This window comes from Ciconia boyciana, chromosome 4 (assembly GCF_034638445.1).
Source record: "Ciconia boyciana chromosome 4, ASM3463844v1, whole genome shotgun sequence".
NCBI lineage: Eukaryota > Metazoa > Chordata > Aves > Ciconiiformes > Ciconiidae > Ciconia > Ciconia boyciana.
In genome coordinates this window covers 48219000-48232563 of record NC_132937.1, presented here as the reverse complement: position 1 = coordinate 48232563, position 13564 = coordinate 48219000, and the positions used below count along the sequence as shown (strand labels likewise).

At 41.8% G+C, this 13564-nt stretch overlaps 1 protein-coding gene across 8 annotated transcripts in view; it reads right to left on the bottom strand.

The window, feature by feature from the left end:
- RIC1 (RIC1 homolog, RAB6A GEF complex partner 1) overlaps positions 1 to 13564 on the bottom strand; it is a 55628-nt gene that overhangs the window by 12118 nt on the left and 29946 nt on the right. For all 8 annotated transcript variants that reach the window (XM_072859021.1, XM_072859020.1, XM_072859018.1 and 5 more), the window contains 10 exons: positions 12805 to 12893; positions 11645 to 11789; positions 11084 to 11132; positions 9794 to 9943; positions 9234 to 9437; positions 7725 to 7763; positions 7347 to 7457; positions 6660 to 6749; positions 1863 to 2023; positions 725 to 863 (listed from right to left, as the gene is read on the bottom strand). In XM_072859021.1, coding sequence (XP_072715122.1) covers positions 725 to 863; positions 1863 to 2023; positions 6660 to 6749; positions 7347 to 7457; positions 7725 to 7763; positions 9234 to 9437; positions 9794 to 9943; positions 11084 to 11132; positions 11645 to 11789; positions 12805 to 12893 — 1177 coding nt within the window. The remainder of the gene's footprint in view (positions 1 to 724; positions 864 to 1862; positions 2024 to 6659; positions 6750 to 7346; positions 7458 to 7724; positions 7764 to 9233; positions 9438 to 9793; positions 9944 to 11083; positions 11133 to 11644; positions 11790 to 12804; positions 12894 to 13564) is intronic.

Here is a 13564-nt window from a genome sequence, read left to right as displayed (position 1 = left end):
AGGGCCTGCCTCACAGACAACGCAACTTCCGAACTATCTTAAGGTAGCTGCTCTGATGAGAAAATACGCTTTATACTGCAGCTGTTCAAATAGTTAAGCTTAATTTGTTTACACCACAGACAACAAAAATCCAAGTTCTCTTTGCACTATGCTTTCAGTGGCCTGAATAATTTCCTGGAGTTAAGAGAGGGCTTCACCTTCACACCTTAGTCATTGTTTGGCTGTTAGCCTATCTTCTGATGTAACTAGTGGGAGAGATTATCTTACTTTATTTTAGCATAGTAGGAAATTGACTAGAAGTGACCTTATAGGGTCATATGCCATCTTTTCCTTTTTTCTGTTTATTCGTTGAGTAATGGAACTGTTGCTGCAAGAAAGGCACTTCCTAATGCCATGAACTGCTCTGGTGTTCAACTTTTAATACACAATAGAGAAACATACCGTTGACATAGTTAAGTTTAATTTGTCCTCCAAGATTTGGCCCCAAACTTTACAAGATGACAAGAGAAGATATGAAATAGAAGTAAGAGTTTCGATTTTATTTCCATCACCCTGCCCTAATTCACACATAAAATGTGTATATAACAAGCATCAGAAAAAATATTTTACCACATAGAAGAACCACTGATTTATGATTCATTTATCAGCCAGGTAACCTTTAAGGACTAAGCTAACAAATCCAGGCACTGATTCTTTTAAATTTTGAGCACTATAGACCTGTTACCTGCTGAGGCATCTTCAAGGTGATACCAGTCTCTGTCCTCACCGATGTCAACGTAACAGACACTACAAGAAAAGGATGAGGAATGTACCGAGACATGGACACTTCTTGAAGAACCTGGATACTGGCAGTAGGGTTAAGACTGAAAGGAAAGATGACTATGTTTAGCAATATTAAAACAGTATTTAACAAAAAAGTAATACCTTGAAGTAAACCTAATGAAAATAAGCAACTTAACCTCAGCAAATAGTTTACTCTACAGACCAAAATGACTTTCCTTTAACCACAAATTCCACAGGCCCACATACCTACTCTACATAAAGCTACCAAATAAACCTAAGCTGGGCTACTTTATCTTGACAGTTTTGGGAAATACAGCTATGAGTCGACAGAAGACAACATCAGATACTTCAGAATAAGACTCTATTCACCCTTCAATAACACAGTTCCAGGGTTTGGATTTTGTTGGAGATTTCTTTGAAAAGCAGAGGAAAATATTTTCAACGAAGTGGATCAACAGCTTGCTTTCTGCTAAAAAAAAGGTCCCTTCTTGCTGAAACCAAAATGCCATAACTGTAAGAAAAATCACCTGCTTTGGCACTTCAGAAAAACTATCTGGGAACCTTTATCTCCTCCTTAGGTTCACTAATCCTGTCTGAAAGAATCTGGCTCTTAATGTTGCTACTTCTTTTGCACCAAAAGAGCACCCCACAACCACACCACAGACCAAACTTTTTCTCTCTTCATCTTTGCCACTCCGCCACCACCCTCACCAATTCCTACTTCTAATGTTAGAAACATTTTTTATTAAAAATATTCAAATTTGTGGGTGCCCTTTAGTACCTTTTTCTTCTATTTAAATTCAGTTTTCAAGTTCCTATCAGCTAGAACATGTTTGTACAGACAGCTGGAAACGTGCATATCTCAGTCACTACCTCCACACCTTATGTGCGCATCTGCATGCATGCAGGTGACAACGCTCGTGAACTATCACTTCCGCATACAGATAACACCCCTCTGTATTTTAAAAATCTGACTCCACAAGTTATCAAACAACTTCATATTATCATAAGAATGTACTCAGACTGAGAACAGATTTACAAGTACACTACTGCAAAAGCATTTAAATAGTGATACTCACCCTTCAGACCTTCTCTCAATACTGTAAAGGCAAATGGAACAATCTGCTCTGAACAATATTACAATGTCCCGGAAGACACTCAGTAGTAACGTGTCTGCTTGCACTTTGGTGATGTGTGCAAATGCATTGTCAAGATTAGACGTTCGCAGGTAGATTCTCAGCTACAAGGAAAAGGAGTAGTTTGAATACAGGTTCTGTTTACCAACAAACTAATAGTAATAATAGTAAGCAGGGACATCTTCAACTAGATCAGGTTGCTCAGAGCCCCATCCAACCTGACTTTGAATGTTTCTAGGGATGGGGCATCTACCACCTCTCTGGGCAACCTGTGCCAGTGTTTCACCACCCTCATTGTAAAAAAATTCTTCCTTATATCTAGTCTAAATTTACCCTCTTTTAGTTTAAAACCATTACCTCTTGTCCTGTCGCAACAGGCCTCCTAAAAAGTTTGTCCCCATCTTTCTTATAAGTCCCCTTTAAGTATTGAAAGGCCACAATAAGGTGTCCCCAAAGCCCTCTCTTCTCCAGGCTAAACCACCCCAACTCTCTCAGCCTTTCCTCACAGGCAGAGGTGTTCCAGCCCTCAGATCACTTTTGTGGCCCTCCTCTGGACCCGCTCCAACAGGTCCATGCCTTTCCTGTGCTGAAGACCCCAGAGCTGGATGCAGTACTCCGGGTGGGGCCTCACCAGAGCAGAGTAGAGGGGCAGAATCACCTCACTCAACCTGCTAGCCACGCTTCTCTTGATGCAGCCCAGGACACAGTTGGCTTTCTGGGCTGCGAGTGCACATTGCAGGCTCATGTCCAGCTTTTCATCCACCAGTGCTCCAAAGTCCTTCTCTGCAGGGCTGCTCTCAATCCCTTCATCCCCCAGCCTGTATTGATACCAGGGGTTGCCCCGACCCAGGTGAAAGACCTTGCACTTGGCCTTGTTGAACCTCATGAGGTTCACATGGACCCACTTCTTGAGCTTGTCCAGGTCCCTCTGAATGGCATCCTGTCCCTCAGGCGTGTCAACTGCACCACTCAGCTTGGTGTCTTCTGCAAACTTGCTGAGGGTGCACTCGATCCCACTGTCTCTGTCATTGATGAAAATATTAAACAGTACTGGTCCCAATACAGACCCCTGAGAGACACCACTCATCACTGATCTCCATCCGGACGTTGAGCCATTTACTACTATGCTCTGGATGCGACCATCCAACCAATTCCTCATCCACCAAACAGTCCACCTGTCAAATCCATATCTCTCCAATTTAGAGAGAAGGATGTTGTGGGGGAACATGTCAAAGGCCCTACACAAGTCCAGATAGATGACACCCATAGCTCTTCCCTTGTCCACTGATGTGGTAACTCCATCATAGAAGGCCACAAGGTTGGTCAGGCAAGACTTGCCCTTGGTGAAGCCATGCTGGCTGTCTCGAATCACCTCCCTGTCTCCTCCATGTACCTTAGCATAGCTTCTAGGAGGATCTATTCCATGATCTTCCCAGGCACAGAGGTGAGGCTGACGGGTCGGTAGTTCCCAGGGTCCTCCTCTCTACCCTTTTTAAAAATGGGTGCAATGTTTCCCTTCTTCCAGTCACCAGGTACTTCACCTGACTGCCAGGACTTTTCAAATATCATGGAGAGTGGCTTGGCAACTACATCAACCGATTCCCTCAGGACTCTGGGATGCATCTCATCAGGTCCCATAGACTTACATATGTTCAGGTTCCTCAGGTGGTCACAAACCTGATCTTCTCTTACAGTGGGAGGGACTTTGCTCCCCCAGTCCCTGCCTTGAGGCCCATCCACTGGAGAGGTGTGGGAAGAGAGGTTGCCAGTGAAGACTGAGGCAAAAGAGTTGAGTACCTCAGCCTTCTCCTTGTCACGAGTTTGCCAGTCATGTTCACTGGGGGGGTACACTTTCTTTGAGCTTCCTTTTCTGGCTGACATACCTATAGAAGCCCTTCTTATTACTCTTTGCATGCCTTGCCAAGTTCAGCTCCAGGGGTGCGTTGCCCTTCCTGACCCCATCCCTACACAACCAGGCAGCATCCCTATACTCTTCCCAGGATACCTGTCCCTGCTTCCACTGCCTGTGCAGTTCCTTCTTGCCCTTTAGTTGGACCAGCAGGTCTCGACTCAGCCATGCCAGGCTCTTGCCTTCCCTTCCCGATTTCTTACACCTGGGTATCAAGAGCTCTCGCTCTATGGAAAGCATCCTTCAAGATCGGCCAGCTCTGTTCTGCTCCCTTGTCCCTGAGGGCAGTTTCCCAGGGGGTCCTATTGACTAACTCCTTGAACAGCTGGAATTTCGCTTTCCTAAAATTCAGGGTCCTGACTTTACTCTTCGCCTGACCCATATCCCTCAGGACTGTGCACTCCACCAGTCCATGATCACTGCAGCCCAGACTGCCTCCAATCTTGATGTCACCGATCTCACTTGCTCCAGTGACCAAGAGGTCCAATATCACATCCCCTCTGGTAGGGCTGTCTATTACCTGGCTTAAGAAGTTATCCTCTATGCATTCCAGGGGTCTCCTGGATTGCCTACAGCTCACCGTGCTACTTTTCCAGATGTTGGAGTCATTGAAGTTCCCCAGCAGGATGAGAGCCTGCGAGCACGATGCCTCCTGTAGCTGGGAGTAAGGCGGCTTCATCAAAAGGCTCCCCTTGATCGGGTGGCAGGTAGCAGCCACCAACCACAAGGTTCCCTTTGTTGCCTCAGTCTCTGGTTCTTACCCATAACCTTTCAACCTGCTCATGGCTATTCTTCAGAGACAGCTCTTCACAATCTATCCATTTCTTGACATGGAGGGCAACCCCTCTGCCCATCCTTCCTCATCTGTCCCTTCTGAACCACCCGTAGCCATCAATAGCCACACTCCAGTCATGGGATTCATCCCACCAAGCTTCAGTAATGGCAACTAGGTCACAGCTTTCTAGCAGCGTGGTGGCTTCCAGCTTCTCCTGTTTGTTGCCCATGCTGCGTGCATTGCTGTAGAGGCACTTCAGCTGGGCTGTCAGCCGTGTCACCTTCTTAGAGGAACAAACCTTAATTCCTTTGAGGTATTTCACTGGTGTTTCTCTGTTGGCTCCTATTACTTCAGGAGCCCCTGGCTCATCTCCCTAAGACTTCAAGTGTGCTGCAGGTTAGCCAGCACGTCTCAGAGCAACAGGCCGAGGGCCCTCATTAGCACCCCGTCCCTCAAACCTTGGCTTGTCATGGGCAAGCCTGAGATTATCCCCCTCCCCCTTCAAGTCTAGTTTAAAGCTCTGTCAATGAGCCCTGCTAGCTCGTGAGCAAAGACCCTCTTCCCCCTTTGAGAAACGTGAATCCCACCCCATGCCAGCAGGCCTGGTGCCGTGTAGGCCATCCCATTATTGAAAAACCCGGAATGGTGGCAGTGACACCAGCCACGGAGCCATGTATTAATGGACTGGGCCTGTCTGTTTCTTACAATGCCACTTGCCCACACCTGGAAGGATAGAGGAAAAAATTGCCTGGGCTCCAGATTCCCTTATCAACTGTCCCAAGGCCCTGAAGTCTCTTTTGATCACCCTTGGACTACGCATTGCGGCTTCATCGCCACCCACATGGAAGAGCAGTAATGGGTAATAGTCCGAGGGCCACACCAGGCTAGGAAGTTTCCTAGTGATGTCCTTAACCCGGGCCCCAGGGAGACAGTAGACTTCCCTAAGAGGAGGGTCTGTCCAGCATATTGAACCCTCTGTTCCCCTCCAAAGGGAGTCACCTACAACTGTGACTCATCTTTTCTTCCTCAGGGAGGTGGTCATGACATGGGGGGTGGGCCCTTCCGACCTGGGCCGCACCTCTGGTATAGACGGACTGCCATCCCCATCACCCGTCGACTGACCTTCCACATCCAGAGCCTCATACCTGCTGTACGGAGGCGCCTAGGAAGGTGAGCTGGGCAAGGAGGAGGTTTGTCCACCGCCCCGAGCGTAGACTTGCCTCCATTCACTCCTTTCCCTTCAGCTACTGCCTTCAGCCTGGCGCAGGGAGGACACAGGACCCCCTTGATCTTGTGTTTTTCCTGGTGGCTGTTCCTGTTTCTGTCTCAGGGAGGGCAGAGCATGGTTCGCCAGTCTGTCCCCCTCAGGCTCCCTGATGCTCCTTAACCTTCCTGCTTCCTCTTGTAGCTCTGCCACCAAGCCGAGCAGGTCGTCCACCTGGGCACACCTCACGCAGCTGTTCTCGCTACTGCCATCCGTCACCAGTGAAAGGCTCTGGCACTCTCTGCAGCCTGAGACCTGGGTGGCTGCATGTTTCCACGGGAGCTCGGTCGGGGTTGCCACATCCATTCTGGCGAGTGCAGAGGACGTAGCTTTCTGCCGGGAGGATACCATAGCCAGGCTCCTTCTGGGAGGGTGATGACCACCAACGCAACGCACCTCCCGAGCCGGCAGGCTGACGACACCCTTCCTGCGCGCCCTTCCGCGCAACCGCAGCGCCTCGCCCTGCCTGCCCGCCCTGCTCGCTGCACCCTGCTCGCTCGCTCCCCAGGCTGCCCTGCCGAGGCCTGGGGGCGGCCGCGGCTGCTCGGGCACCGCCCGGGCCTCCTCCGTGTCCCCGCCAGAGCTGCCGGCTCCCGGCGTCTCTCCGCTGCCTGCCGCTGCCTGCCGCAGGAACAGCCCGGTCTGCCCGCAGGTGCCGCTCCGCTGCGGACCCGGCTGCCTCCGGAGCAGCTCCCCTCGGAGACTGACCAAGCTTTTCATATTTATAATACTCCTGTAGAACAGATCAGATATTCTAAAATGATTTATTCACTTTGAAGAAAAATACCTCACCTCTTCCTGATGATCATTTAAATTATAACATGCAAGAACAATGAAGTCATTCCACCACGCTAAGCCACCTGTTACCATCATATTTTGCTCCTGAAAAGAAAAAAGCAAACAAATTACATATATGTATGTATTTTCATATACTTATACACACACACACATGTACATTCTATGGCAATTTCCAAAAGCCATACTTGGAATGGCTATAAGCTTTACTGATAGTGGCAAGACAATCTAGGTATTTTTGTTGTTTAAAAAACCCTAAGTACTAAAGAATAATATGTGAAGGACAAACATCATCTTGCAAAACACAGCTCCATAGTTCCTTATACTACTGGCATCCCTGAAGTCTCTCAAATTAGCTTTCTGCTTCTGGCTAGGATTTACAAGCTTGGCATCCAAAGCTACGTCTCACACAAGCTCTCAGATAAGATATATGGGAGTAAGTGTCTGACTATACGCACTCAGATTTGGAAACCTTTTAATAATCAGACACAAATTATGCCAAAGCCACAAGATAAGTGTTTCAGCCATTTTACGAAGAACACATGCAAAACCAGCATCCCTAATCCCAAGTATGTCTACAGGTTGTTTATTTGAAAAAGATATTTTTAAAATTTTCTCCAAGAACCACATTCCAACAAATACAACCTCCTCAGAATACCTGAATAAAGTACCATAGCCTCTCACCTGGGTAATGTTTCCAAACAGCTTCCATTTTTTGGTGAGTAAAGAATAATGTGCAAAACCAAACTTGCCAACAACAGCTACATTCTGTCCAAGCTTGTCAATAGCTGAAAACTGTTCAAAGAGAAAAAAACAGAACCTCAGGAAGGAACTTATTTGAATGATATATCCTAACCATGTACCTCACTACAAGGCAATATAATGTCGGAGTCAAAAGTTGTAATCTATCTTCATGTTTTCTACTTTACTGCTCAACACATATTCTTCTTTCTGTAATTTAAAACAATTATTTCATCTTCCAGAGCTCATCTAACCCTAAGGGACAGTTATAAAAACCCCATACTTTTAAAGAAGCAAGAACATATTCTTAAGATAACTCACCCTCATAGGCCAGTTGCTCTCTAGATACGTACTATGAATCTAAAAAAAAAAAAGAGAGAGAGAAAACCAAAACTACATAACTATACCAAACACCATTAAAGTAGTGATTAATTGCAATGTTCTAAAGGACATTGTATAATGTTCATGTTTTTCCAAAACACTGGCTTCAAGGCTTTTAATGTTGGGGTTTCTTTTTTAAATACAATTACTTCCCTCCCTCCCCTGCCAAGAAAGTTACTGAAGCCTAAATGTTAGCCTGTTTTTAATACAAGAAATATAGAAATGCATTAACAACATGCAACAGCTAATATTATATTACAGATTAATAGTCAAAATTTGCTCTTCTCCCCCTCTAGGTACTTCTCCTTCATCAGAACCTTTCATGGGAACATACAAGTTTTTATAAACACAGCATTCAGGTTGGCCTTTCAGTGTTGGGATGAAATTTCTAATCCCATCAGAAATACACACCAGCACATCCAAAAGCCTTACTATGAGCACACTCGACTGGGATATGCCAAATTAAATCTTGGTCCTGGATTCTTCATGTCACATGGGATGATACAAATCCAGGTTCAAACTCCAGTCCTTGGTCTGATACAAGGCAGGTAGGTGACTCATCACCCAGCCACTGGCTGTTCTCAAGGGTATGTTGCTCCCCACAGTAATTCCAATTGTGTTAGTTTTACTCCTACACAGAATGAGGACTTCCCCCTCCTATGCCAGTTTCAGAAGACAGAAGAGCTACCTGGCCAGCTAAAGTGGAAATTCAACAGTATGTAGAACCTGACATACATGCCTAGAGTCAAATGCTGTTTAATAATACCGATTCATGTACTACATGAAAAACAAAATCTTGGGAGCCTTTTAAAAACCTTTATTTAGAAGAATAATCTACCAATCTACCAATAACCTACCAATTGAAGCGTGCAAGAACACACACTAGAATTACAGATTAAAAGTTATTTAATTTTTCGTCTATATTACAGAGAAAATAGAATCTGTCCCATTACTACCCCTGGAAATAGTTTCTTCTTTGCAAGCTTGATATTGTGAAGTTTTAGTTACATGCTTAAATAGATGCTATCTAAGACTGCTTGAAAACACAGCCAAAGTCCAAAGGCTGTATTCATCTGTTGAATATGCTTAAAGCAATTTGCACAAATAACAGAACAAGTCCCTGAAGGATTCCTTGCATGTTGCACTTATTCTCCCTTTCAAAGCATAGGAAAGTATTTTAACTACTCCTTCCTGAAGTCAAAAAGACATTTATATTTTTTTATTGGCTAGGATGCAAAATCATAGCCACAAGGCTGAGATGGCCAACATTCCTTTACCATTTGGCAATAAGAAAAAGCTGTACCAGGGGAAACCCAAGAGGCAATAAAAAGGCAATGATCTCATACTAGAAGAAAAGGGTATGGCAGAGAGTGATGAGATCAGCTGCAAATTCCAGTCCTATAAACCCTTGCAAGCACAGAGCACATATGGGCAACCACCAATAATTACCTGTACAACATGCCAATGTCTGTGTCCTAGTAAAGTGCTTAAACCCTGAGAATCTAAACTGCCATCTGAAAATGGGCCTCTTTCCCTGGTAGGCTTATGTTCAGAGTGTGCTGAAGTATTTCTGGGACTCTGAGCCTGCGTTGCATCTCCACAGTTCAAATACAAGCGATCTTCTCCTTGAAGGAGGACTTGTTCCTGGTTACTCTGCATTAAAAAGAAAACAAAACAACAAAAAACCAAAAGCAACCTTGAACTCCATGTACAGAAAACAAAGGAAAACACATGATCAACACATTAACAGGTTCTACGTAAACAATATGAAAAATAAGCATTAAGGCAATTCTCAGTCTTTGTATCACTATGTACTAGTAGGTTTTATGTTGAAAATATTGCTATGCAATACTGTAAAGTACCACTTTAAAGGCTCTATGACAAAAAAGGAAGAACAGTCTAATGGCTGCAAAACAGACTTAAAACTTGTTAAGAGAATAACTCAGAGGTCACCTGAAAACTGCAAATATGCTCTAAAGTAAGGATATATTTATCAACAAAAATCTTACCATACAAGGATTAACAGTGAGTGCACTCTTGATGAAATGAAACTGCAGAATACCAAACTGGCGAGCTTCATTATTTGCATCTCTTTCAGGCTTCATGTTTGAAGAATTCCCATCAATAACCCACAGATGATACCCTTCTGATCCCCAGGTCTGAATGTAAAAGAATAACAACAATAAAAACCCAAAACGAACACTACATATTCTCAGAAAACAAGAACTACAGAAACTTACTGTAGCTGATCTTATGATAGACCTGAGCCTAGTAAAAAAACCTACACACTTTGGTGTTCTAAAATGCATCATCATAGGAATCATAAGTAACCCATAGCAGTAAAATCCACAAGGAACAGTTAAGAATCTAGCCTAAATTCTTTTCTTTTTTATGTAAAAAACGTTGATTAAATGAAGAGTAACTGTGCAAGACAACCACATAAGTAATGAAGACTGTTTAGTTTGCACCTTAAAGCAACCAACAAAAAATCCACAAACAGAATCAGGTATGAAAAATTCCTGATCCCCAAAATTACATTGGTTGTTGTTCATTAAATTTAATGGTATCCGAATTTCAATCTTTGGGGTTTTTTAAAAGGTACATTGTACTGTCCTTGCAAATATGTACACCCACTTGGGATGCATGTTTAAAATTGTCAATCTTCATCGCAACTAGGCTTTATATAAATAAAATTAAATGTTTTAGAATATTGTACAAAATTCATCATGGTTTGTAGAACAGGTGTTGAAGATTGTGTTTTATATTTATCAACATCTACTGATTTGACAGACTAGCAGGATTTCATGTTAATTACTCTGTATTAAAACAACAGCAGTTAAGTTTCTCTTGAATTCATATTTTGAGTTAAGCTACTTCAACAGCCAAAGTAATTTTAGGGAAATAAGTAAGTTTACAATTAGTGTTGTTCTGTATCTTACTGTACTCCGAAATACAGTACCAGATTTTTTAAAAAAGAAAAGAAAAGAAAAGAAAAAAGATACTAAGGAAAACTAAAAGTGTTAATTTCTAATATTAAAAGCAAAGCCAATAAAAGGCATGTCACACACACTTCATGATCAGGCATATACATAAAAAAAAATAAATAAATCATCAGCTGTCCTCTTATCCCTCTTCCTTCAATATAACATTGGTGCTAGGAAGTGTAGTAAAGGCATCTTACTCTTTAAAAGTAATAAAGCTAAAGAAAGCCAGTTTGATTTTCTGAAAATCTGTTTTACTAAAAATAATATTAAAAATTAACAGCCATCGTATTACAGTATTTTTACATTCATATTTACCATAGAACTGATCTTTAGAGGGTCCTTTTTAGCACCATCAGACTGATACCTTAAAAACAGAACAGAACAAGTTTGAGTTTGGAAATAACTTCAGCAAAATAAGAAATTATCTTCCTACCTTTGTATTGTCATATGGTTCTATACTGAACCTCACCTCAAACTATAAAGCCTGTTTAATCCATGACACTGCATAAAAGGCAATGCAATTGTCAGATGTCTAGCATAAACTGTTTGAATTGTGATTTCTGGATGTTAGCACATTTTCAGCAAATATATATTGGCACTGAGGGAATTTTAATATTTGCCTGCTAATGCCTGCCTTTAGGGTAATTTGCTTTTATGGCCAAAAAGACCACTACAAAAAGAAAAAAAAAAACCCACATTTTCATTTATATTCAAATGATTCCCTCCTAAATATTATTAAATTATTCCAATATCTAATTATAATAGAAAAAGATTTTTTAAAGCTAATTCAGTGAATTAGTTTCTAATCAAATGGTTTTAATTAGAAAAATAAAGGTTTCTAATAAAACGTTTTACAATTTCATTGAAGATACTCACGCAAAATCACCTCCTAAAGTACAGATAAGCTGAGCACCAAACACACTCCATAAGGACAAGCCTCCACATTCCCAGGTCACCATCACAACACAGCTATCAGGTGACCATTTGATTAGTTTAACAGGTCCTGTTTTATTCCAAATATCTGTTTAAAAACACACAATAAAATACCACAGGAAAAACATCAAATGTCTTTCAACTGCTTTCACCATAACAGTAGAAACAAAAATATATGGAAATAAATATTTGATTTTTCAATTAACTTATTTGCTGTATTCAAACTGACCATCTCAAAATGAATAAGCAGCAAATGAAGAATTCGTATTTTCTTTCCAATACATGTTTGGTTTCATAGGAAACTAAGAATACATGAAATCAGGCCAGAAATACACTGTGCTATGACACAACCATATAACTGCAATTCCGGTAAAATGATTTTTAGGGGAAAAGAAGATTTCTTTGGCACTTAGCACAACTGTAAGTCTCTATTATTTACAGATTTGATTTTTTTGTTGAAACCTAATAGGCACACACATTTTCAGTTGAGGACACAATTTACCCACCTTCCTCACCCTCAAGCCCACAATATTCACCACTACTACATGAAAAATTCCACTGAGCCTTTGTTCACTGCAGTTCAGGCAGGGTGCTCGACTACTCATTTTTTTTCCATACCCTACATGTCAGTCGTTTCAAGTGAATTCACACCTCTGTTATATTTATTATCAGTTTTGACAAGAATCTCTTATTTTCTCAGGGGAGTAATAAAAAAAGCAATCTCAAGACTACATGTGGGAACTGCTAAAATCTGCAGCATTTAAAAAGGAACAACCAGAAGCAGCACTGTCTGTAAACTTCTAACTCAGCTTCAAATTTAGTAAAAAAAAAAAAACCAAAACAAACAAAACCCAAACCAAACCAAAAAACCCACAAAAACACAGCCCCAGACCCTCACATATGAAACACATCCAAAAGTCAGTTAAAAGCAAGCAGCTAAAAGAACAAATGCACAAGAGTAAATTACTACAAACATGCAAGAGTAAATACTAATCCCATCAGTGATAATGCAAACAACAAATAGTTGTTAACTAGCCAAGGATAAAAATATTCTTTAGTACCCTAAAAACAGCTGGAAAATTCTAGAAATAAAAGTAGCTCACCAGGATATTGTTTTGGCGTCAGCTCCAATTTATGAGAGAATTGCATGGCGCCAGTGGTGGTATCTATCGTATAAACCTGCACAGAGCCGCTGGAAGAGATTACACATGCTTTAGACTATAGACCATTTGGATTTCTCATCATTTTCAAGAGGTTAATAAAAGCTGTTTTTTTCTCACCAATACCAGATTTATCTAGAACAGAAACATTGTGTCAAGTAACATTCAAAGAACTTTATGAAACAAATTTATGAGATACTTTCCAAAAGGTAGTGCAGGACCCAAAACACAAGCCCTATAATAACCAATGCACTACGACTATTTCATTCTCTGAAAATACACATGCACACACAATCCACATATATTTATGGCTTCCAACTGCAAGACAATGCACAAGGAAAGCCAGTATTCACCGAGTGCTAAAGTTTCATCAGGAGTGTACTAATGCATACCAAGATCAATGAATTATAGTAACTATTCCTGTTTCAGAGGCAAATACCAACACACTACTTGTTACTACAACCGAGAATACTATTTCTTAAGAAGACAGTTGAAGACTAAACTACCCAGATCTTTTGAAATGCACTAAAAAACAAATAAAATACAATTTGAAAAAAAACCAACAACAAACTGCACTCTAGACCAGCTAAAGCAGTATTATACAGCAGGAACTGTCTTGAGGAAGCAGTAAGCAAAACACCACAACTAAAAGCACTTTTACGACATTTAATTTCTAAATATTAACAATTACTCAAACAGGCTA